This window comes from Onthophagus taurus, chromosome 6 (genome assembly GCF_036711975.1).
Source record: "Onthophagus taurus isolate NC chromosome 6, IU_Otau_3.0, whole genome shotgun sequence".
In the NCBI taxonomy this organism is placed as follows: domain Eukaryota; kingdom Metazoa; phylum Arthropoda; class Insecta; order Coleoptera; family Scarabaeidae; genus Onthophagus; species Onthophagus taurus.
The window spans coordinates 23348327-23375711 of record NC_091971.1 but is presented as its reverse complement, the minus strand read 5'-3'; the positions used below and the strand labels follow the sequence as shown (position 1 = coordinate 23375711).

The window sequence follows — 27385 nt, the reverse complement described above, 5'->3', positions numbered from 1 at the left end:
CCGCCAGGTCGTTTTTGATATAACCGGATGCGGTTATAGTAGGATGCTACTAAACCGCGATTTTTCGCGAAACTATATGGAATACCGAAGAAATAAAATATGCCCGACATTAAGAACACATCGGTTTACCACCAGTTAAAACTTGAAATTTTTTCGTCAAACAGTTTTGGAGAAAAAAAATCGCAAATTAGATAAAGTTGCTGGCACCCTCAAAAATCGGGTACTTTTTTCACTTAACTCGCGATAAAAGAAAAACCGCGGGCCCGAAAATTTCCAAATTATCATGTGATACGCAGAAATGTTCACTGATTACAATAAATTATACCGCAATTTTTTTCATCGAACGGTTACGAAGACATCGATCTCTAAAGTGAGGGGACTTTTTGCACGGATAGTAAGTGTAGCGCTTACTTACTCTCTCATAATTAAGGACAAGCTGCCTTCCTGTGTGCTCTATTCTTTGTTGTCGGTTATCTCGGTTGCTATTTGTTGACATTAGTTAGTTGCAAAAACTTTTCCATCATTCCTTGATATGAGATTGTCAGGTGTTCAACGGTGTCTAAATGTTGAATATCAGAAGATTCATATACTGAAGGCGGATTTGCATCTAAGTCAGAGTCAGTGGAAGGATTCACTGTATCATCTTCAACCTCCTTTGAATGATAATGGATGTCATTTTCATTTTCACTGGGCTCATCCTCTGAAATTTCAGCATTTTCTAGCTGTCTCAAAACTGCTTTGATAACATCCGGCTTTATTTTTGATGAATATCTGTGAAGAAATAGTCAAAAAACTTAATTGTAACATCAAACCAAGCAGAAAAACTACAAAAATGCAAAGATACAAGCAAAAAATATTATTTGCCAAAGAATATTTTTTTAACCGTTTTTACAGCTAACGTTTACTTTTTAAGTTTTCTTTTCCAGTGTACAATTCGATGTAAAAGTCCGGTATCAAATTTGAAACTTAAAATTTATTATCCGAATTTTATTATTTACTTTTTTGTATTAACTTCATATAACTTAATCAATTTGCATCAGATATTTACGGAACAACTAAAACTCAACCTAGAACTAGAAATGCTATGTGTCTCTTAAGGTGGCCAAACTTCAAACCCACTGCTAAATCAGAATGCATGCAGTTTGACTTGAAACAATAACCATAGCTAGTGTTAAGATAATGCAAACGCTTCCAGCCGCTTTTATGTAATCGATACTTGCTGATCTACTTGGAATTACGATTTCTTCATATTGACGTTTTACTTGTTAATCTTCTGGATCAGCACCAGTTCCAGTACTATACAAAAAAAAATAATTTAAATTTAAAATTTAAATAAAAAAATTCTTGCCGACTCCTTATGCTCTTTAATTTCTTTTCCGGTTCTTTCTTCTCGACAGTTTCATCAGCGGTAACCAACATTTTAGTTAAATCTAAATCGGCTCCTGGGAGTTCATCGAATGTTCCTTGGGCTACAATTCGACCCTAAAAGAAGAATTAACAATCTAATGCTGAGTTATAACTAAAACTAGAACTAACTAGAATAACATTAGAAGTAACACTAGACGAATGTTGAATATGTACGTCTCTCAAGACGGCTAAACCCGAATGTTTCTAGTTCTAGGTCTAGAGTTAGTTCTACTTTTCATAATAATAACAATTAAAACTAGAACTAATACTACACCGAGAAACCAAATGTTTTTAGTTCTAGATATAATATTAGTTTTAGTTCAATGAAAGATCTAACTCTGAATAACAAATGAAATTAAAGCTAACACTATCACTAGAACAAACACTGGAACTAGAATTAGAAACATTCGGATTTAGCCGTGCGTCTCTTAAGATGGCTAAACCTGAATGTTTCTAGTTCTAAGTTTAGTGTTGATTCTACTTTTACTTCAATAAAAGTCTGAAGACGCACAACTAAATGTTCCGGCTCCGAATGTTTCTAGTTTTAAGTCTAGTGTTAGTTCTATTTTTATACTAGCACTATCACTAAAACTAACACTATAACTAGAAGTAGAATCATTTGGGTTTAGCTGCACGTCTCTAAAGACAGCTAAACCCGAATGATTCTAGTTCTAGGTCTAGTGTTAGTTTTAGTGCTAGTGTTAGCTTTAGTTTTAGTTGTTATTCAGAGTTAGATTGTTGTCTATCTAGGTCTAGTGTTAGTTCTAGATAGTAACAGTACAAGTGTAAAATTAGAACTAACACTAAACCTAGAACTAGAACGTTTCGGGTTTAACCGTGCATCTTCAGACAACTAAACAGGCTTTTATTTACCTGTTTTCACAAATATCAATATTTATTACACTTGTTATTATTGCTAACATCATCGAATGTTTGAATTCATTTAAATATTGTCGTTAAAGTAGCTATACAACAAAAATGGTGCTAGTGCTTAATTAGAAATTTAAATTGTACGCGGTGTCTCCCTGTATAATAAAACGAGATAATGAAACAGTTGCGTGCCACACGCTTCATTAAATTAGTTTCTGTCTAAAGATTGACTTCTTCTTAATGATGTTCGCTTCGATTTTTTTAAATCTCTTTCTGTTCGTCAACGTCGTTAAATTAATAATATATACTATACAAAGTGGAGGATTACCCGGTTTTTCATTAAAGCGATAAATAATCGATCTCTTCAAGGACTTTGTTGAAGAAAAAAGTCTCTTTTTCGCATCGTACACACAACGCAAATGTAAAGTTGAGTGGCGTTTTAGGGTCTTCTTCTTTTTTAGTTCTTCGTCCACGCTTCTGGTCTTATATTTCAGGATCCTTAGCATTTTTTGAGTGGGGCATACTCAAGAAGATAAAAGCCGATGAGAAGTTGAACTAAGATACAGTTTTCATTTAGTAGTTGTCTGTAAAGAACCAGTTTTTTGGTGTTCATAAAAAGATAAAGATGATTTCTTCTTTTATTAAAAATAAGATGATTTTGTTGGTATGTAAATAATTTTTTTCTTATTTTGCTTCATTTTTAAAAGGAATTTGGAATCATTTTTGATTTTTAACTTTTTAAAATTCCAATCACATTAGGAAAACACCTTTTTAATAATTCATAACCCGTTTTTTGAAAACAATTCCGTACAATAATTGTTCATTGAAGAATGAGAAAAAGACAATGGTCATTTAGAATTCGGTCAATTAACATTATCATCGCAATTCTTCACCACGGGGGCAACTCTGAAACTGTTATAAATGTTTTATTCATTTGGATTGGTTGTGTGTTTTGAATTCGGGCCAAAGAAAATGATAAAAAATCATTTCAATTTACATAAAAAATCTTAAAGTTATCTAGTTTTTAATTAAATTAAAATAATTCCGTTTTCAAATTATGTCAAATCTTATTAATTAAATTAACAGTTTAAACACTGTTACAGTTAATCCTTAAACAGTTAAGTTTGTTTCTATAATTAACACATCTCTTTTTATAAAAAAAACTTGTCTTGAAATATATCTTGGGTTATTGACACAAAACCGGGATTCTTATTTAAATATTGAACAAATCGACGTATTTTCCGTTTATTTTTCATAAACAAAACGACAATTTTACGATCATTTTATCTTTTTCTTTTCATTATTTTTTTTTAAAGTTCACTGTCCAACCTTGACTTTAACACCAGATCTTCATAAATTCAATTTTTATTATTACAAACCTTCGAAATAATAACATATAATAAACAATCATTTTATCTTCATATCGTACCATTACCTTCAAAATAACTTAATACAAAGACGCTTTGTTTGGTATGGGTTAATTTTATAATTTGTTAATTTGGAAAACTTGACGTTTAACTTATCGTAATTGTCAAAAATGACAAGTGGCCTGGCGTCAAAGACATTAACTATTTCAACACAACTATCATTCAAATTTTAAATTAATAAAGTAATTATTAATAAATAAATTTAACCATAATCTGATACCTACAATTTAATTAATTACTTAATTTGTTAATCAATTTTCTCTATAGGATTGATAAGTACAATTTTTTTTATAATATTTGTCAAGGTAAAATTTTTAGGGTATCTGTTGGTATTCCTGTAAAATTTATTTATTTATTTTTTCTGATTTCTAATATTTTTAGTAACGAATACTTAAATTTTCAAATAAGATTTTAACGGATATTTATTATAAGGATAGGCTACAAACTAATGAAAGTAAACAATTAGACAATCAAATTAAAGTACTTTTAACGTTATAAATCTTTTCTAGGTAAATAAATGGCAAATAAACACATCTATAACATACACTGAGGGAAATTATTCTTGACGTTCAAGAAACATTTATTCTTGAATGTATTTCATAGAAACAAGTATAAGATACTCTTAAAACAAAAATATTTTTTTGTTTTAAGAATAGAAATATTATCGAATGAAGTACCGTATTTTCTCGAATCTAATCCGCACCCTTTTTACAAATTTTATATGCTCTAAAATCAAATGCGAATTACAATCGAGTGCGGATTAGATTCGCAGTCGTATAGTTGCGATTTGGAAAATAGTAAAATAAAATCGCATTATAACAATAACGCTGTTAAGGGTTTTAGAACGATATTTACATTTTTATGTATCATTTTCTGCCCATATTACGTCATCTTCGGATCTGTCCAAAGCAGTGGTTATACAAAACTTCTTTAATGATGTTATAATATTGTTTTCAGGGATCGTTTTCCATGTGTGTTCCTGGTCTACGACTCCATACTTGTCTTAACCATTCCATCATCAGCTTTTCCATTATTCATCCTTTTATTGTGCCCTAACTAGACGTCATTCGGGAAGTCTTTCGGATTTCAGAATGTTTTCTTTCTCAATATTAATAATGACAGCAATTTTTCCCTATCACTTGTTACTGCTAGCATACTAATGTTATGCACAATTTTTTGCAACCACTCGTTTCTAAGGAAATTGGGAGGCATATCCAGATATACTGCCATTTCGTCGGCATTCACAGTTTGAGACAAATTGAAATTTTTTTGAAAATCATTAGGAGCTTTTGGGAAATTGTAGTTTGTCCAACCTTTGCTAGTATTAAAATTACAGAAAGAGTAATCGAATTACAATTAATGGACTATGTTACGGAATACAACCTTTTACCGCCTACACAGTCAGGTTTTAGAAAGCATTATAGCTGTAATACAGCTCTATCGAATATTGTGGACGATGTCATACGAAGCACAGACCAAGGAAAATTGACTTTGGTGTGTCTCTTAGATTATTCAAAGGCTTTTGATACTATCAATCATGACATGATGTATACCATGCTTCGCTACATTGGGTTTGATGATCTTGCATCGGGGTTCTTGCACAGTTATTTGACGGGCAGAATGCAGTGCGTGAAGGTGAATGGTCGCGTTTCATCGTTTCTTTCGACAACGTCCGGTGTTCCTCGGGGTTCAATTTTGGGTCCACTGCTATACTCACTTTACACATCGCATTTTAACAGATACATAAAAAGTTGTAATCATCATTTCTACGCGGATGACACCCAGTTATATATATCTTTTCTGCCATCGGATGTCGATGATAGGCGTCACTGCCTTTGTCTTAAAGCTGCTAAAACAGAGCTGATTTTATTTGGGCCAAGAAAGGTGATAAGTGACAATTCTGTTCGTGATCGGGTTAAGATAGTTGTCAACAATCAAGTATTGCCGCTGAAGGATTGTGTGAAAAGCTTGGGTGTCTTATTGGACGAAAATTTAAACTTTAATAAACACATCAATAAGTGCACTGCTTCCGCGTATGCTGCTCTTAAGCTGATTTATGGCGGTCGGTCGTTCCTCAATCGTAGAACAAGGGTGCTTTTGTGCGAGGCCTTGGTGTTAGCGCATTTTAATTATTGTGATACATTGTATGATCAGTGTATTTCGTATAGTAATACGAAAAAAATTCAGAAAATTCAAAATTCTTGCTTGCGCTTGATATTTGGGTTACGGGGACGTCAGCATGTTTCGCACAAATTAAAGGATTTGAGTTGGCTCAACATGAAAAACAGGCGCATACTTCATTCGGCGGTTTTGTTCTTTAATATAATTACTTTGAAGAAACCTCCATACTTGTTCAATAAAATAAAATTTCGTACCGATGTTCATACCTTGAATATTCGATTCAAGGGCACTCTTACCCCGCCGATACATCATCACCAGCTATTTCAGAAATGCTTTTGATACCAAATAACACATATTCTTAATGATTTGCCATCAACTATAAAATGTTGCACTTCTTCAAGGTTGTTTCATTGTAGGGCGACAGGGATCGGGCAACTTTTTGTATCAAAAAATTCATTCTTGCGTCAATAATTTATAATACTCACAAAATGAAGAATTATACAAGATTGCTGTTACAATAAGTTTAAAAGGAAAGATATGTTATTCTTGACTTAAGAAATCTATTCTCGATATTGATTTACTTTCACTAAAAATTCGTTTTCTTGAGAATCAAGAATATTTGTATACTTGCTTTGAGAATATGTGGTTTTTCTTTACTCAACAAAATGATCATCCTGTGGATATACAAGAATATGATAAGCTGGAGCCAAGAGCAAGGGCGTAGATATCTTTTATTTCTAGGGGGGTAATTTAGAAACATTACAGCGTTATGCTCGCTAAATAGTGCTTAGAATCAAGGTTTACTTTTTATCAAGGTTAGGGGGAAAATAAAATAAACACCCTAGCTTATATTAACATTAAATTTCTTTTTGATTGATTAGCAAATCTATTTAATACATCTTCTACATTGATTTTAATATTTCTATGAATATGCATTAATTAATGCCAGGCTATTAAGCCTATCTTGAGTCATTGTTGATCGTATCCACGTTTTCAACCTTTTTAAAGAAGAGAAACTTCTTTCCGCAGTAGCAACGCTTACTGGTAGTACGCAAAGAAGTTTAAGTGGATGTTAGGGTATATGTCCGATTCACAAAGCATAAAAGCTTCGATGTCAGCATTAGGAAGGTTTCCATCAAAACAAACCCATTTGGTTTTCCAAAAATCTAACTCGGCGTCAAGAGTGATTGATGTGAATTTTTCATTTTCATTACTTGTGATGGTACGAAATAATTGATGTCCAGAGCCGCAAAAAGCTTTGAACCAAACCGAAAATCAATATCTTGTAAAACATTATCTAGAAGTGGAATAAAAATGGAAGTTCTGAAATAATCAACTGGAACACTGGTACTTACATTATCGCGATATCTCTGTCTTGCATCGAGTCTGAGTTCGAGGCATCAATATTAGAATATTCATTTTTGTATGCAGATCTTCTGCTTCCTCATAAATAGCTTTAAAACAAATTTCTGCATCTTGTCTTTTTTTAAGCAAAATTGATTTAATATTATCAATAAGTGTTTTAGCCATTGCTTTATTTTGTAATATTTTGCTTAGATTTAAGGTAAGGTTTAAAAACTAAGATAAACAAAATAGTGAAACAATAAATGTTGATTTTGACATGGAATCTATTAACAATTGAGCTTTTGTTGATGACTCATTATCTTTCCACTGTGCGATTAGTTCCAGAGCATCTATAATATTTTCGAAACAAACTTTAAATCTTAAAACTGAATCATGACGCTCTACCCATCTTGTTTCGCATAAACTTATCAATTGTTCGGAATTGATGAACTTAATAACTTTGTTCCTTTTGGCCGAAGAATTAAAACATGCAATGGTTTCTTTAATGGTACCCATGGTATTTCTTATGGCTTGAACATTAGTTGCTTTGGATATTGAAAGATTAAGAGAATGATTGTAGCACGGACTTGCAATTGTGTTGATTAAAGTTTCCCGAATTTCTGAGACAGCCCCTTTGGTATTAGATAACATTACACTGCATGTATCAGTACCTATTCCAACACAATTATGTACTGGCAAACCTATTCTGCTTACAAAAGCAATAACTGTCTGTCCTAATATTTTTCCAGTGAGTACTTGTTCATGTGTAAAGTCATCATAATTTTTCTGATGGCAATCGAGAAAACCAAGAAAATCTTCGTAAATTTTACAATTTTCGTCCGCATATTGAACAATTAAGGACATTTGTGATTTGTGACTTATATCGGTGGTTTCATCAAATATGATACTATAATATTTATTTTTTTAAATTTTTTCAATTATAGAATTTAAAATTTCATCTCCACAACAGTTTATAGGTTGATTTTGTATTGTAGGGCATATATATTTATTTCGAACTGAATCTGTTTCAAAATGATTCTTCAAAATTAAATCATCTCCACACCTTTCAATCCGATGACGTATAAATCCACGTAAATTTCCTTCATTAACGTCCGACGTTTCTACATCAGATTAAACTCTATGACCACGAAGAGAAATATTTTATTTCCCCAAAAAATGTACCGTGCTAATTATAGATTTTATTTTATCTCTATTAATTTTAATTTGCTTCAAACTTTTAACGTCCAGCATGGTTTGTATTTGCTTTTGAGGGTTTTCAAATGTTTTTATAAAATTAGTTCCAAATAAAACAGCTTGGACGTGATAATTAGATGAATTATGTACCACCAAAGCACCGTCTTTACCCAATAGTTTTGAATATTTTTGAACAGGACTGACAACAAATTTATTTAGTGGTGTTAATTTGTTAATGCCTCCGTAGTTTGCAAATAGTACACAATATTTACAAAACAAACCATTCAAATGTTTTGAAAATGTGAGCCAGTGGAAAGAGTTAAAATGTTTGACTAATAAAAAGCATTTTACGTCTTTCTGATTTTTACAATGAACAGAATAGGGAAATTGATAGTGGGTGTTAGGTAGAAAAGCATTTTTTAAGATATTGTATTTTTCCATATCTGTTATTTGTTGTTTTTTAATGTAATAGCCGATATTTACGTCACCACTATATTGTGCCTGTCCGCTTGATTGCGATGTTCCTGGTGTCGAAATTGGATCTGGAGGATGGTTTGTAGTAGGATTTTCTTCATTTATGTCGACCAACTTATTTTCGATATTCGGCAGCACAGAAATCGTATCAGGTGTAGATTGTAGTTTATTTACCAAGACATCTTGAGTGTCGTCAGTTTCGGTTTTTTTTTGGTATTAGAAACTAAATGAAAGAAGAAAAGGATTAAAAAAAATTATTATTAACGATAATAATACGGGACAACATTAAATTTGCTGGCTATAGTAGACTTGTCGACTAAAAACTAAATAATAAAAATTGCATTCGGAATTTATAGACGATCAAATCGCCAGACGCCAGACGGACGCCTTTGAATTTTCTTGTTCCGTCGAACATAAAAGAGCCGTCCAACTACCGAAGTAGGCGACAAAAAGTCGATCTGCTTCTAAACAAGTCGATTCTTGTCAATGTTTCCTACATACACACTATACCTACAGGTCTGCTTGACGACGAGACAGCTCGCATCTCGGGGTACAATGAGTAAGTTCGGATATAAGAGGCGTTGTTCTTGTTCATTATAAATATTAATTAAATTAGATTTAAAAAAAATTTATTTACATTTTCTTTTCTTTATCCTGGGGGGGGGGGGGGGGGGGGTTAATTACCCCCTTTACCTACGCCCGTGGCCAAGAGTAATAATCTTCGCTCAAGAATATATCACATATACGATGCATAATCTGAATCTTTGAGGTTCAATTGCTCCATATTTCTGCAGTAAAATTTCGCTAAGATTGTATAATACAACGGTTGTGGCTCTCGATAAATGTACCCGACTTCCTCTTTTTTTTTTTAGTTCCCTTTTTAAAATGTTTTCAAAATAAGGCAATACGTATTTTATTGCGGCTAGCGAAAAATTTCAAATTTTGAAAAATGGCTCGGAATATCAAGGAGCTTGCTAAAATGCGGCTCTTTGAAGAATTATTTATGGCTCGATAAATGTACTCGAATTCCTTTTTCTTTTTTTTTTTTTAGTTCCCGTTTTAAATTCTTTCAAAATAAGGCAATACGTATGTCACTGCGCAGCTCGCGAAACATTTTAATTTTTGAAAAATGGCTCGGAATATCAAGGAGCTTGCCCACCCCTGGTATAATACGTTACTGACACGATTTTTGTCTTGCAGGGAAAGAGTTAAATCGTTGATTTATTAATTATCTTCTTCTTCCTCCTCTTTATTTAGGACATGGTCATGTATATAAGTTCGATTACGCTTCATTTCTGGGATGCTGATATCCAACTTTTATAACATCACTTCGGGGTCTACATGGAGGCCTTTCTTTGTATGGTCTGTATTTTTGACGATTTTGGTCATTCCATTCTACGTGGTCTCTCCTTTCTTTTCTTCTAGCTCTGATCCATCTCACTACATCTTCCACTTCGTACTGTTGCCTTATATCTTTGTTTCTTTTGTGGTCACGTAGAGTATGGCCTGTTATTGCCCGCAGAATTCTCATTTTGGCTGTTCGGATTAGGCGTTTTGTAGCTGCCATTTCGGCTCTCGTTTACCCTGCATACGTCATGACAGATCTTACACACGTTCTGTATATTCTTACTTTGCTTTTTATTGATATAGGTTTTTTCTTCCAAATAATATCTCTCAGGAAGCCCGATGTTACACTAGCCTTATTTCTGTTGCTGGTTGTACACAGCTAACTTACAGCGTCTCTGTTCTTTGGATATTGTGAGGGATTTCGTTTTCTGTACAGATATGATCATGTTAAAGTTCCCTGCGGTTCGTTCGAGTTTATATAGAGTTGTCAGCGGAGCATATGGTTTTGACAGAGTGATGACTTAATGAGTATCCCTTGCCTTTGGCTTTGACTTCGTTAATTATTTCGTTCATGACTAAGTTAAAAAGGATGCCTTCCGCTACTGCTATTTTTTTTTTGAAATTCGGTTCCCCGTTTTTATTGTTGTGTTCTGTTATTGCTATTAAGATCTTTGATTATGGCTAAAATTCGATGACCGATGGGACACTTGGGATTCGCCAGTCTTGGAATTTCCTCTGCCCGAGTTTTTGTGATCAGTTGTAGAACAGTACTTAGGAGAGTGATAATACGGTAGTTGATAGGGTCCGATTTTGGCCCACTTCTTCAATATAGGAATTATGATACTTTCTTTCCTGGGAGTTGGTGTTTTTCCAGTTTGAAGGATTTTGTTGAAAACGACTGTTAGTTCGCTACAGAGCGCGTCTTAATTAGCTGATTCGGGATACCGTCTGGTCCATGCCCTTTTCTGTTTTTTAATTTTCTTATTGTCTGTAATAGATTGTCTTCATTGAAGTAGAAGCTATGAATCGCGTTTTGTTCTTAAGTGTCTCCAGAAGGTCCTTTGCGGCTAAATTCTTTGGACTATTCTAACAATATTTTATCATTTGATAATTTTTGAATAACCGGTTTGCTACAATAACTGTTGAAATGACCACCTCCAGTTAAGATGCAAGAATCCAATCTTCTCCTTATTGACTGCCGAATACTTTCAAAGACACCAGGATCGTTTCTTATTGAATTACAGCCAGCAGTTATACGATTTCATAAGCCTTCTACACTATCCTACATTATCCACTGGAGTAGTGTAAACCAAAGATTTAAGATGGCCCCATAGGTCCACTTTGACCAATTCAGCGATCTCCATATGTTACTGTCAGAAACTCACGAGCAACCTTACTAAAATGCACTGGTGCGCCGTGCATGCATAAACCACATTGAATTTCTTATTGCCAATGGTACATCCTCTAGAAAGTGATGTAACGTTTATTCCAAAAAGTTGCAATACACTTCGCCGGTAAGTCATTTCCAACTCAAACGTTCAACGACAACTGATGTTGAAATCGTTCTTCACATAGCTCTTGTGGATTTTCTTCAGCCTACACATGGTTATTGTGAAAATCCCTTATTGCATTTCTTGAAAAATTCGCTTCATCAGTAAAAAGAATCAAAGTTAGTAGTTGAGGGAGTTGAACCCATTTGCCCAAGAGCCATTGACAAAATGCTAAACGTAGAAGAAAATCAGCAGGTAGAAGTGCTTGAATGCGTTGTAAATTTTATGGGTGCAACAAATAATTTTTATGAATTTTCCAAACAGTCCCATTACTTACGTTTAAAGTATTTGCAATTATTTGAGTAGGAATGCCTGGTCTTTCCTCTATTATGTTCAACACATTCTCTTTCAGTTTTACCGTTGTGACTGTCATTGGTCTTCCTGATCCTCCACTTCATTTTAATGAGCCTGTTTCATGAAGACCTTGATGAATACTTTGGAAAATTTTTCTATCATGAATATTACGGTAGGGAAGTCAGTCAATGTACAACCCCCTACCTTTCAATGAATTACCATCAGAAAACCCATAAATAAAATGCACGTCAGTCATCTCGGCGTTCGTATAGTGATTCATGACAGAGAACTTTATTAACAATAAAGTAATAATAAACAAAATAATACCCACATGTCACTCACAATCAGTCTCGATAATTTCAACAGATACTAAGTCATCAATCGAGAGATGTATTCAATTAATATAATAAAATATTAATAATAAATAAACTGTATTTCTTTTCAATAGATTTAGTAATTGCAATGTTGTTAAAAGATACTTTTATTTCGGCTACATTAGTAACTTTAAACATTAAAAATGGTTCTACTGAAAATTTTGTTTGCTATATCTTTGAAACAAAGCGGATTTCCAAAAATCATTGAAGGACAAAATATTGTTAGAATAGCCCAAAGAATAACTCTTTGAATTTTTGCAGCGTGTTTAATAAACACCTGTATACATTCATTAACTAACTCTTTCTGTTTCTTAACATTCCTCATACTTTCTTTTCCGGATACCGTCGAGAAAATTGACCCTCCATATCTGAGGAGAATTTCAGTATTTTTGTTTTACTCCCCTTATTGCGTTCTTTATCCTGTTCCCAGCCATTTTATAATCTTTGCATGTAATCGCTCTGTTTCGATACTGATACTAATATCATATCTTATATTAGTGTTTCCTCTGATAGCTCTTTTACTTCTTCGTAGAAGCATAGTTTGCGTTGCGTTCAGCTATTAGGATATTTAAACAGAAACCATGTAAAAACTTCTAACTTGCATTTATTTATATAAAGTCGTACTAGTTTCGGGTTACCCCATCATGAGATGAGGCGACTTGGATACATGGATACTTATAACATGGATAACTCTTTCAGTTAGGATATTTGTTTGGGTCCTCTTCTAGGCTGTCTTGACAACACATCTTCGTGTATTTTGCTGTTTCTTATTATTCGTGTTAATCGTTGTTGGTAAAGATGTATTATATTAATTATAACAGGTCTAAAATAATTTAAAAGCGTTTCAGTACTTGTTGATGCTTCCTTGCAGTAGACATTCTGCTTCTGAGGCGTTGGAGAAATGAACTCTTTCTTCTGTACAACCTCTTCATTGTTTCAATTAGGCTGATCCATGGGTTGAATCAGGACGGTAGCATTTTGGGGAAGATACAAAACAGTGATGTTTCAGTTTTCAGCTAGCAACATTTCACCTGGTGGATGATGAGATTGCGCGTCAAGTAGCAATACTGCTTTAATCTTTTTACTCCATTAAAATTGTAAGCGATTTGATTCCCGTACTACACCAAATATTAGCATATCTTCTCCGATAGGAATTGAGTAACATAATCCGATCTTTTCTTATTTTGTAGTCAGGAGCAGTTTTTTAGTTAGCAGATGCTAATGAACGAGTGGCCATTGCACATCAATAGAAGTGGGTCTCACCAGCATTGTATATTTAGGCAGGCACTAAACCCGTTTCTTTAATCACGTTTGATAACGCGTCACAGAAAATTATAGCTTCGAGTTGAAATTTTTATATAAAAACCTTGGTAACCATATACAGGGTGTTTCTTGTATACTTGGGATCTCTTCTTCTTCATTGACGCTAGTTTTTTTTTGTGGAACAGCAGCCCGAAGTGCTGTTAAACTATTAAAATTGGTATGAGCAAAACAACAAATCATATCTCGCTTATCACTATTAGAAAACTCATGATGTCGTGGCATTTTCAAATTAGTAATAACTTTATTGTTGGTAAAAACCTCCTTTATAATGGAATTCCTACATGAATATTTATTAGACAGCGATAAAGATGAGGATATTGTCCAACTCTTAAATTATAAACGACGACCATATAATAAATTATAAAAGAAAGACAAAAGTCAAAACCACTTTGAGGAGTTGGACGACCACGTTTTTTTGTTAGATTTCTGTTAAAAAAGACACAGTTGGTCAATCTTGGTTAAAATTGAGACGAGATTATACTGTATTAGATTATATATTATATTTTTTTTTTTTTAATTACTAGATTATTATTTATTTTCTATAACATTTTTATATTCATTTGCCAAATCCATCAGCAAGTTCTTTTCTGCTGTACTAAAATTTGATGATCTTTTCTTTCTCTTGCTTAGCCATCACCACAATTATAAGCTTAATTTATTTTTGACGTTATATTTTGATTTTATTATCATTTACTTTCACCAAACAATCAAACTTGTGCTCACATTTTTTTGACAATATCTAATAGGTAAACCCTTAACCAGTACTTCAATCTAGTGGGTATCCAAATGTCATATTTATCTATAAGATTACCTAAACTACGGGTGGATAAACGATTCGTCGACGATGTCTATCAGCTACAATTTTAATTGACAGATAAATCGTCTTAACTAGATATTGATAAACCGGCCCTTAGACAATTTAAATAAGAGTACCTTTTTTATGTAAAATTGAATGCCCTTTGTGTTTTGTAACTCTTATTGGTCATAGCTCGACAGCTAAAAAACTGATGATTTGATTTATCAAACGCGCAGTGTGTATCTAGCGCTCTCTACTAGCAATAACAAAACAAGTTTCAAATTCGTATTTCTCATGTTCGAAATCATAAAACTGCTAAATTTTATGTTAATAGTACAAATAGCTTCAAAATTATCAAGAAATTTCTAAATAAGAATTTAACTTTCAATACCGTGTGCCTCGAAAACTACTAACATTTGTATAAGAGATGTTAGGTTAAATCATCATATTTTGATTTCCCATTCTTTCTGACTCATTCTGTATATTTTATAAAAATTAATTTATGTATTTTAACAACTAATTCTTTGTGTAGACACTAGACATTTTTGAAATGTGGTTTAGAAATAAATTTGGTCTACACGTAAAAAATAATGGACGGCAAAGGTCTCCCTCAAAAAGCAATATTGCTTCTTGACAATGCGCGATCTCATCTGCCAGTTGAAGCGTTGTCAGCTGCGAACGGGAATATCACAGTTTTGTGTCTTCCGTCAAATGTGATCGTCCTAATTCAACCCATGGATCAGAGCATGAAGAGATTGTACAGAAAAAAAATAATGAAGGATCTAGTCGCAAAAGACAACAGTTTTGAAAATCAATGCTTCGAGATGCTGTATACAACATATCGTATGCCTGGGAGAATGTGAAAGCTATCACAATTGAAAAATATAAACATATTGAAAAATATTTTAACAATATTTTATGTGATGAATCAGCTGAAGAACATATAATTGATAGTGATGAATCTTTACATGTGTTTCAGTCGCTAAAAAATGTTCAGGGCTGTGAAGAACTGGATGACGAAAATATTCTGGAATGGCTAAATATTGACTCGAATGTTTTGGACTGTGAACACATGACCGACAATGATCTAGTATCTAGTCGATAGTGTCACCAAACCAATCTTTGAACCGAGTTCACTCCAATAATGTAGTGATGATGACGTAGAAGATGACACCTTAGAACTACAATCCAAAGTCAGCTGCAAGGAAACGCTAGTAGGTGTTTAAACTCTTTTAAATTTTATGGAACAGCAAGATTATGTTTAATAAATAACTTTCGTTCTCGAATGCAAAAGTGTCATTTCGCTATCATGTATCAAAAATAACTAGTTTATTATTATTATTTAGTTTTATAGTAAAGAAGGTTGTTTTACACCAGTTTATTTCTTTCATTATACAATTCTAACCTCTCCAGAATTTACAAAGAAAATAAAATTTAACCATTTAGACCACGATTTAGACAGACTTTGGATGTCGGCGATGATGCCAAACGTTTGGATTTCTGTCTTGAGATTGGTAATGAAATATTAAATAACCGAAATTTTCATAAATTTATTGTATTTTCGGATGAAAACACCTTTTCAACAAATGACATTGTTTCTTCCCAGCACTGTCGTTATTGGAGTGATGTAAATCCAATTACCCTTAAATTTTATACAGTCAATGTACTTTCAGCAAGAGAGTTGCCCAGCTTACCATTCACACATTGTGCCGAATAGTTAAATGTACAATTTCGTCAAAAATGGATTGGACGAAATGGTCTTATTTGATGGCCAGCACGTAGTCCTGATGTTAACAAATTGTTTACAGTGAATCATTACAAGACGATACAGAACTATTAAAACTAAGAATAATTAATGCGATAGAATCACTACCACTGGCGGAAATTCGTAATTCTTATAAAGAATTTAGAACTCGTCTTCAAATGTGTCCCGAATTAGGAGGTGATTTGTTTGAATGAATAGTTGATTTGTTCACCAAACTTACATAGTGTATTATTACATAAATTTACATTTGAAATATTTTATTCAATTACCCATATTTTAATTTGATTTGTCCGTATATTTTTCAATAACATAAGTTGTAACATTTATGGTTTCTATGGTTACATATCGTAAATTGAACTTGAAAAATGGGAATAATTAGTTAACTTCTATAGTTAGAATATAAAGTTCGTGCGATTTAGTGGTTTGAATATATCCGACGCATTATTTATGCTGAGATAACTTTGACAAATCAGTAATAAATTTCTTTTTCCTGTTTGTAACTCGATCCGAGGACATACTGTATATCTTGGAACATGGATTCTATCACACTTGTAATTTTTGGTAGCTGAATATGCCAATATGTGGAATGACATTGATTTAGCTTTAACCATTTTCCTGCAAGATGGATTGGTCGTGCTGGACCAGTCGCATGGCACCCACGATCTGCAGATCTTATTGGTTTAGACTTTTTTGTGTGGAGATATTTGAAACGAAAATTGTATGAGACACCTGTTCCCACAAGGGATAAACTTATTAATAGGATTACGAACGCTTGTAACGACATAAGACCGTTCTTAAACACCATTACTCGATCACACTAAGAGAAATAGATTGTACGAATCGTATTATAGAAAAAATATTATACATGCAGCAATTCATTGTATATATGGAGCAATTCATTGTATTATATTCATTATATTTATATGTTTCAGTACAATCTCGTCTCGCTGTCACTAACGTATTAACCTTATAGTATATTTTTAGTGCATAGTACAATCCATTTCTTTCAGTGCAGTAATTCGTCGGTTAGAATTATGCAAGCAAAATTTTTCACATTCTCAACACTTTCTTTAATTTTTTTCTTTTATTATTTTGATTAAAAAACGTTAATAAACTAAAACGTTAGTTAATGTACCTACTTTGTTTCCATCGCACACATTATTTTAACTATCTTTAACTACCCTCTAAAAAATTGGTCTGTGTCGAATAATAAAAAGCGGATTATCTGGAAAACGATAAACTTTAGCGCATTTTGATAAGAGTACCCTTTTTGCTTAAAAAAGTACAGAGAATAAGAATTTTTATTCAAAAAGCTAAAAAGTGTACTGTCAGAAAAGTTATTGTTATTTTAATCCGTAAAGAATACAGAGCGTAGGTTACAGAGCGGAGTAAGACGGATAAACTCCATAATCGTCTTTCTCATGCCAAAAAACCTCACTGTTAATTTGAAAAGATCTATCGACTTTTAAAGTCCTGCTACAAAAGCCTGAAACACCCTGTATATCTGGCGGATAACTATCTTATCGGCTGAGTACCCGATACGTTATCCTGCCGATAATCTCGCCAACAAAAACATCAGTGACATCAGGCTCGAATTTAGTCAAAAGCAGCCGTAAGTCATCGTAATATTAATAACATTTAAACGATTTCTACGTTTAGTTAGCAGCGTTGCTACAATAAAACAAAGATTACACAAATATGACGATGGGGAAATACTATCAAAAATCGTTGAAAAATCGACCATAATCCAGGGTACAATTGCGGCATTGCCTTTTGTAGCCAAAAGTCTTTGTAGACGTTTTTAAATTTGGTTTTATTTCCTCGTTTATTGTGAGTTCTATAAGTTTTTTTTGCAGCAAGATCATTCTTGCTATTGACATTTGACACCCACTCTGGTATTTCTAATTTTAAAATGTCCTGGAAACAATCTTTGAAATTACTATGGAGATTTTCAAAATGTTGGCAGTAATCAAGCAAGTCGTCATTGTTGTAGGATGCTGTTGATAAATTAGGGTAATTGTGAAACTCACATCTGCCAATATTTTTCTTGTGTAAGAGCTGTTTGGCTACGAAAGCAGCAATGACATGCTTTGTTTTAATCAAATCGTCACCTTGAAGTTGGGGATTCATATCATTAAATAATTTATATCTACAGGTTTGTCAAGTACGCAATATCAATTTTTTGATGTGATGAGGTTGTCATGCTATTCTGTATCTTTGTTTTCCAAGAAATCTATTACAGAGTAAAACAGATTTTAAAATACAGTCAAAGAAGTACGTTGATAGTCAATGCACTTCTGTGTGAAACAGTAATCGGTTGAAATCTTCATTAATAGCAGGACAAAGCTATTTAAATAATCTATCATTTAAAGAGCTGTTTCGGATCTTATTGACAGTTTTGATCGAAATAGTCAAACCTTTGTACCGCCCTATCATAGCTAGAGCACCTGGCAGCTGATATAATATTGTTGAAGCGAACTTCTTTCTTATTACAAAACTTTCAAATCAGCCATCGCCCTTCTAAACCGCTTCAACACTCCCAATTTTCTGCCTCCATGTAGGTCTCTAGCGCTCACCAGGAGGCGTTATCGCCCACTTTGAGAAATACTGCTCTAGAATGTAGAATTCAGAATTTCAACGGAATAGAATGTAGTAAAATTTCAAAAGTCTAGAATGCAGAATGTAGAATTTCTACATTTTATAATATAGAATTTAGAATTTCTGTACTCCAAAATGAAGAGTTTGGAATTTCTACACAATACAATATAGAATTTAGAATTTCTTAACAATAGAATGTATAATTTTTTCTGTAAATGCAAATTTATTCATCAAAGTTCATCTTACCTCTATTATTTGTATAAAATATAAAATCAAAGTGTAAGATAAGTTGGTTTGATAACATACTACATTGTATTGTAAAAAACAAATTGTTTTTAACTTATTAAAAATCTGATATTTGAATTTTTATGACTAATTATAAATATAATTGTAAATATAATTAATTTTATTTTCTTCATTTTCAGATGGTACTTTTTGGAATTTATCAAATCGAATGTTCCCCATCATTTTATAATCCATATTACAGAACTTATCCATATGTACAGTCTTCCTATCAATATAACATTCCAGAAGTCATCCCTCAAGCAATACCACCTCCACAAACCTTTTACGAAAACGTTCCAATTTTACCACCTCCATCACTTTTACCACCCTTAAATATCTTGGCGGAATCACCATCGTCGATATCAACATCTTTCACCGTTGTACCGATGGTTTTGGTTGCAAAAGAAAATATGAACATGATTTCGGAGGGTAAAATAATGAAAATTTCGAAAGAAAAACCTGAGATGACTTTGAAAATTAATAAAACTTCAAATTTATTGCAAGCAACTCCGGCTGTAAAAATCTCTTTGGATCAACCGATTTTGGTTTATTCGGTTCGTTCGGAAATTCTTTTCCCTTCAAATATCGAAATCGTGCATCAAGGTTATAAATTACCAATTAGAATTGGAAGTATAATCGCTCCCGTTGATTACCATGCTTTTATTAATAATTATAATCAAGGACCTATACAGCTAAACGAAGTTTTTGCGGTCCCTGCTGAACCCGTAAAAATCGATTACGTTAATAACGATAAAGGTGTTATTATTAAACCGGAGGATGATGCGGTTATTATTGAGAATAATTCAAATTTATTAACACCATCCAAAAATGTTACCGTTTTAATCTTTCCAACTAAAGAGGATGAACCACTATTAATTCCTGACGAAGAAGATGACGAATTAGGTTAGATTTGTTATTAATTAATTAAATAATATGTTATTTTACTTAATTTTTAGTGAACAGAAATCCTCCGATAGTTCTTGCTCCTGGTGGAATTTCAGCTTCCCTTCAACCAACAATTGTGGAAAGTCCGTTTGAGAATTCTAAAGAATCATTTATTTTACAACAATTAAGAGAAGAAGCTTTGAAACGATATTAAAAAGATCTATTCAACAACGTTTAAAATTAAATCATTTAAATTAAATCGTTCAGAAAAGTGAGAGGTAATTGAGTGATTGAACTCGAGTAAACTTCTTTAATTTTTAAATCGTGCGTGGGATGTGTTGATCGGAAAACCTGTTTGCTTCTCTGAAAACGACGCGATGATAAATTATTTTATAAACTGATGATTGAATTAAAGCTGCTTTTTATCAATTAATTTTGTTTTTTTTTTATTTTGTATCAATTATATTTATTTTCTCGCATACAAAGAGTAAATAATGGATCGTGGAATAATTTCATCACGAGATCCATCTTTACTATTTTCAGAATTATGTTAAGAAAACAAGATTTGCATGTTAATGACAAGGACAATAACATGGAAATCACTGAAAACATTTGAAGTCGAATTATATGCATTAAACTACATTACATTACATTGCATTGACTATATATCGGGTAGGCGGACCAACCAACCTTGCACCGCGACCCTAAGGATCTATTGTACCCCGATAGATATCGTTATCAAATTTCACCGTGCAGTCCAATGCTCTTAACGAACATTAATACCTTGCTCGGCGAAAGGTCATTCAGATCCCTTGAGGATATAAACTGCGACCCAAAAATCGAGAATCTGATACGGTTAACGGCAGGGCAGTGGCATAAAACATGCTCAACCGTCTCTGCTTCCTCCGCACATAGTCGGCATTCATCATCGTCGGCTAAACCCAACAAGTTGAGGTGTTTGACAGTGGCCATGTTAATAAACACCTTAGCATGTCTCATTCCAGGAGAACTGGTCCACAGTAGGCGAAGTCTCTCTTCAGAGCACAGTCCAATCCTATATTTGGCCATCGCAAATGATCTCGTGCTAGCTTATATGCCGCTTCATTGCCAGCAACCCCAGAGTGACCCGGGACCCAGATCAGAGAGACTCTGTTATCACAACTCAGTGTGTTTAATGTTCTCTTACAATCATTAACCAGAGCCGACACCGTTTTCACGGCTTGCAGCGCCTGGAGAGCGGCTTGACTGTCTGAGAAAATTCGTACTGTCATGTTCTTCACTCCTCTTTCAAGAAGGATTTTAGCACCCATGTCAATAGCTAATACTTCCTCCTGGAATATAGTACAGTACGTCCCAGGCTGTAAGCTTGCTTAATTCGAGGTGTCTGGCAGTATACTCCTGCTCCTACCCCTTCAGGCGTTTTTGATCCATCTGTGTACAAGCAAATGTCTGCCTGAACCAGAGAATTTTCATTTTCGATCCAGGACTGCCGCTCAGGCAGTACAATCTGGTATCGAGCATTAATCACTGATAGTGATACCGCCAAATCTGACGGCATTGATAGCACAGTATCAGTGCTTATAATGTCTTCCGCAGCCCATTGGTAGGACATGTCGGAACAGTTTTGAGCATATTGCTTAAATCTGTAAATGGTTGTTCGAGCCACTTTCTCTATATGCAAATGCAGAGGAGATAGGCCAAGCAGAACCTCCATTGCTAGAGTTGGCGTTGTGCCTATCGCACCAGAGATTGCCAATCCAGCTACTCGTTGAATTCGTGAAAGTTTACTGATAACTGAAGTCTGTCGGACTTTCCTATACCAGGCTGCTGCTCCGTATGTGATCATAGGTCTAACCACAGTCACATAGAGCCAGTACAGTCTTTCAGGGGTAAGACCCCAATTTTTTCCACAAAGACTGCGACAAGTCCACAAGGATAGTCTAGCTTTGTGCAAAACTCCTTGCAAATGTCCATTCCATGACAGGGTTTTGTCTAGGATTACTCCTAGATATTTGATTTCCTTTGAGAAAGGAATTTCTTCACCTTGGATAGTTGGGCGGATTAGTCCATCCAACTTTCGTTTCCTGGTGAAGGGCACAACAATTGTCTTTTGCGGGTTTATTGAGAGGTTCTCTCCCTTACACCAAGCGCAAATGGTATCTAGGGTCACCTGGAGGACTTTAGATATCCTCGGCAAACAGGTTCCTTTGACCATAACGACAATGTCATCAGCATAAGCTTGTATTTCCACACCAACGACTTCTACTATCGCAATCAGATCGTCAACTAGGAGGGATCAAAGCAGGGGAGATAACACCCCTCCCTGCGGGCAGCCACCTCTCGGCCTGAAGCGTATCGTATCACCGTGGAATGAAGTAGAAACTATTCTACTACCTAGCATATTGCGGATCCAACCCGCTATAGTTGCTTCCACTCCCCTATTAAGAGCAGCTCTTTCAAGAGATTGTTGTATTGCGTTGTTGAACGGTCCCTCTATATCCAGAAACGCACAAACCAAGATTTCTTTATCCTGCAGCGTCCTGGATACTCTACCAACTAAGTTGTGTAGAGCCAATTCTGCTGATTTTCCCGCTTGATAAGCATACTGGTGGCGACTCAGTGGACCAGATACCAATGGCACCGTACGGATATACCGTTCCAGAACTTTTTCAAGAGTTTTCAGCAGAAATGACGTTAGGCTGATGGCTGATAGCTTTGGGTATGTAAGATACCCGTACCTTAGTCGCTCACTCGCTTACTCGCTCTGAAAATTTTTACCAAAATTGGCAACAACAAAGACCTCCCCTGCTGTAACAAAGCAGGAAAGATATTGTCTTCTCCAGGCGATTTGAACGGCTTAAACGTTTGAATTCATCATCAGGCTTCCCGGGAAGTGAGTGTGTATGAGAAGCTCCAACGAGGCTCTGCTAGAGTCCGTAAAACTACCGTCAGGCCGCCTAAGTGAGCCCAAGGGTAGTGCCGGATCTCTAGCGAGTATCTTGTGAATTCTTGCACTGCTGGGTGTGTCTTTCACTCTCTCACAGAACCTCCTCCAAGACTCTCTTTTTGCCTTACTTTTTGCATTAAACTAGGTGAAAGACTCAATTCTGAACGTTATCAAAAGCAAATGATTCATTTGTACCGTGAATTGTTTCACAAACTGTCTAAACATTAAACGTAACTATAGAAGCTGAGGTTATATACAATATACAGGGTGATTTATTAGCTCACCATCAAACTTTGACATATGATTCCAATAACCAAAAAAAAAAGTTAATGAACATATGTCCTATAAATTTCAATTATTTACGAAATTATAACACTTTATTTTTTAATTTTTATATCATAATTAACTGCTACATTATTTTTAAAACACATAGATATGACAAATATTGTTCAAAATAGCCTTCTTCTGCTAGAATACATGCTTCACAACAACGAATTAAAAAGTTCTCCAGCCGAAATAAAATATCTGGTTGATTTCTTATTTCAGTAGCAGCTATTTGTATTCTGTTTAATAACTGTTCTCGTGTGTTAATTTCCACTTAAAATCCAATGGATTAAGGTCGGGGGATCTAGGTTGCTAAGCAAATGGACCATTATTACCAATTCACTTATTTGGAAAATGTTGGTTTAATCACTCGACAACTACTCTTCCGCGATGAGGTGGGGAACCATCGTGCTGGTACCACATATTTTGAATTACATCAAATACGTGGTTACCGCACATGCTCCGCGTTTGCTCCGTATTTGCTCTGCGTTTGCGCCCCAAACAGCAAACGTTTGTTTTACTATTCCTTTCGCGCTAGAACATTGCAGCAGGTTTACACTTGTTAAATATGGAAGACGAAAAACTGATAGAATGTGTTCGTAAGTACGAATTTTTGTATAATCTTCAACATCCAAAATATATGGATACTCAAAGGAAAGAGAGTGCCTGGAAGGAAATTTCGAAGGAAATAAAACAACCAGGTATGTTGATTAAATTGTTGTTTCTTTTTATTACGTAGGTATCCAGTCTATTTGACCTTGAGTTGTTTGAAAGAAATTCGCAAATAGGTCGCGTGTTTCAAAAGCTGTAGAAACTGCATTTCCTCCTTGATGTTTTAGGTTGTTCAACTGTACAGAAGTAGTTACTTCCGTAAAAATTGCAGGTTCTCCGCGTCTTATGAAGTTATGTAAAATGCAAGTGGTTAATACAATTTTTTCTGCATATACTGGCTTCAAATGCAAACGTCTATTATAAATACGAAATTTTTGACTTAATATTCCGAATGCATTTTCCACGACACGTCGAGCCCGACAAAGGCGATAGTTATAGTGGGGTTTCTTATTATCATTAATAGACTGTTGTGATGGATAAGGTCTTAGGAGGTTATTTTTTAAAGGAAAAGCTTCGTCTCCTAACAGTACACATGGAGCACTTATATTAGTCCCGGGAAATTTTTTAGTAATTGGAATATTAAATTTATTATCATATATAGCTTTTCTCATATTTGATTTTGACAAAATACCCATATATAATAATCACTATCTTTTCCGATGGCACCGACGTTTACAGCTATAAAGTTATAACTCGCGTCAACCATAGCCAAAAGTACAATAGAAAATGTTTTTTTATAATTAAAATAAAGAGATCTACTATTTGGAGGTGCTACAATAACAACGTGCTTTCCGTCGATAGTACCTACACAGTTAGGAAAATTCCATTTATTATAAAATTCGTCAATGTTTTTTTCCCAATGTTCAGTGCTAGGCTTGGGAATAACTTCTAGAAATATGTTTTTTATTATAGCATCGCAATCGTCCAACACAGCACGTCTCACAGTACTTAGTCCCATACGACAGTTAAAGGCAATATTTGTGAACGAATGACCAGTTGCTAAGTACCTGAAAATAAAATATCAATAGGTAATTATTTTATGTTACAGTTGCAGCTTGTAAACAAAAATGGCAAACGTTAAGAGATGCGTATAGAAGATCATTAAATAAAAAGAAAGGCAAAAGTGGACAGGCAAAAGAACAAAAGAAAATGGAAATACGAAGGCGAGATGTCATTTGTTGCTCCATTTTTCGTAGATAGAAAAACTTTAGAGTCCGTCCAATTGACTAGCGATGATGAAGAACACACCGACGAAACAGTTGAAATTCAAAACAATGGCGTTAACCATACGGTTGCTGATGTTGCTGGTTCTGAAAATACCATGGGTACTGGGATTCAAAAAGAAAACGAAAATAGTACCCAACAACATAGAAAAGGAAGCGAGTACAATCAGCATCTGCCGTATTGATGGAAAGGTTATTGGATGAACACAACTATCCTCCACAACGTGAACACGACGGGGTAGTTCGATTTTTTTTAATATATCGGAGACAGTGAAAACGTGCACGCCTTATCAACAAGCACTGGTCAAAAACAAAATATTTCGCTTAGTTTCGGATATGGAAATTCAGCAACTTACACCCCCTAATTTTGCAACCAGTGCTACGTCCATGCCCATATCCCCTGAGGATTGGAATGTGAACCATTCAGTTAAGTTATGTATATTTGTGCCATGTTCGATTAAAACATATAACATATTTAGTATTAAAAATTGTTTCAATTACCGTAAACATACAGCAAGCTTTTCTTTAGGTAAGATACTTTCTCTAAAGTTTGTGTTTTTTCTGGCTATATCACCTTCTATTTTATTCAGCAATTCATGAAATTGAAATGATGACATTCGAAAGTACTGAAAAAATTTTTCTTCATCATCAATTAAATGTCTAAATAATGTCCAGTATTCGCCCTCAGCTTTTCGTTCTTTTAGAGCATCGTGAATCCAGTACCTTTGCCGCTTTTTTTGCGTTACTTCTTTCTCGTCCAAAATAATGGCAATCATTGCCAATTGTCTAATTGATAACTTTCTAATAGCCATACCGTCGCTTTTTTGATACTACTCGCAGGTACGCGCAACATCAAAAGCGTACAACAACTAACAGATCTGGTGCTGCACTAAACGGGATTAGAACGGGGCATATACAGTTTGCATACAGGGGCACAATACGCGTTGCATACGGGAATTGAACGCTGTTGGTCCGTTGCAGTGGGCATAGTAGTGTTCGGAACGTTTTCTTACGTGCTTGACACGTTTCTGTTACGGTCCTAGTATGGAACGGTGTAGTGGGCAAAGACTTAAGAGGTATATCTTCAAGTAAATGGAAAAGTGTATTGTTCAAAAAAAATCTGTAATTTACAGCGTTCAAATGTCCATCAAGTACATGCAAACCTAGTAAATTGTTGTTAAATATTCCACCCCAAACGTTGATGCTGAAACGTTGTTAAAATTTCCTTGGTCTAATCGCATGCGGATTTTGTAATGAGCATATATGTTCATTATGGTAATTATTTATACCATCTCGTGTAAAACATGATTCACCTGTCCAGAGAACATTTGAAATGAAGTCGGATACGGATTATACGGATGAAGGACTTCGCGGTTCAATACGCGCCATGCAAAATTTTGACTTACATGTATGTTGTGTGCTATTCATCGAGTACTGATGGAAGGATTATCAATGACAACATTAATTACAGTTTCTTCGTCCTCTACATTAACTACATGTGGTCGAATAGCTTTTCCTGGAGCAGGATTACCTGTTTCTCGAAGTCTTTTGAAAGAATCTCTAAAAACTGAATAATATTACAAATGACGCTGTGGAAATCTTTCTTGATATTCTCGCACTGATTGTCGATCATTTCCATTGCAAAAACCATACACGAAAATTATATCAGCATACTTTTCAGGGCTATAAGCGTACATTTTGAGTTTCTTCTTGTATGTATTAATTAAACCTTACAGCAAACTGACATGTTACAATGACAACTTTGTTTTATTTGTTGAATGTTTGATTTTACTGACTATTAATAAATTCGCTGCAGAAAACTTTAAAGTGTTATAATTTCGTAAATAATTGAAATAGGACATACAGGGTGTCAGATAAAAAACGCCCCAAGCTGTAACTCTGTTATTTACATTCCGATTTTTATGAGCGAGGTATCAAATGAAATCGTTTGATGAATACTATAGCTTTGTTCGTTTGGACTGCACTACTTGCACTCACTTGCACTAAGGAGTTTAGTGCAGATGTTGTGTGTTCGTTGGGGATAGTGCAGTTTAGTGCAGTTGCACTCATACTGTTCGTTGGGCCAGGTGCAGTGCAATTTAGTGCAGTCGGTGCAAGTTAGTGCAGATTTTGTTGCACCTGCTTTCGATTAAGTTCAATAAGTGCAGTGTAACTAAAATGGCGGAATATTTGAAAACGTGTTTTGTAATAATTAATATTAATAT

General features: G+C 34.4%; 2 protein-coding genes and 1 long non-coding RNA gene across 3 annotated transcripts in view; all 3 read left to right on the top strand.

Annotated features, from left to right (window-relative positions):
• LOC139430264 (uncharacterized) overlaps window positions 1–27385 on the top strand; it is a 291985-nt gene that overhangs the window by 148377 nt on the left and 116223 nt on the right. The window lies entirely within an intron of this gene.
• On the top strand, window positions 2803–20487 carry LOC111419819 (uncharacterized). Its single transcript, XM_071196323.1, has 3 exons — window positions 2803–2941; window positions 19310–20072; window positions 20126–20487. The coding sequence occupies exons 1-3, from the start codon at window positions 2903–2905 to the stop codon at window positions 20266–20268; spliced, it is 945 nt and encodes a 314-aa protein (XP_071052424.1). The 5' UTR covers window positions 2803–2902; the 3' UTR covers window positions 20269–20487.
• On the top strand, window positions 9522–15897 carry LOC139429918 (uncharacterized). The gene is made up of 2 exons (XR_011640513.1): window positions 9522–10199; window positions 10263–15897. It is a non-coding gene; the product is annotated as an uncharacterized lncRNA (long non-coding RNA).

Excerpts from the sequence above, each read along its gene's own strand:
- LOC111419819 (XM_071196323.1), top strand. The coding sequence starts at position 2,903 with ATGATTTCTTCTTTTATTAAAAATAAGATGATTTTGTTG. Across the intron at positions 2,942-19,309 it reads AAAATAAGATGATTTTGTTG|ATGGTACTTTTTGGAATTTA; the intron begins GTATGTAAATAA and ends CTTCATTTTCAG. Across the intron at positions 20,073-20,125 it reads CGAAGAAGATGACGAATTAG|TGAACAGAAATCCTCCGATA; the intron begins GTTAGATTTGTT and ends CTTAATTTTTAG.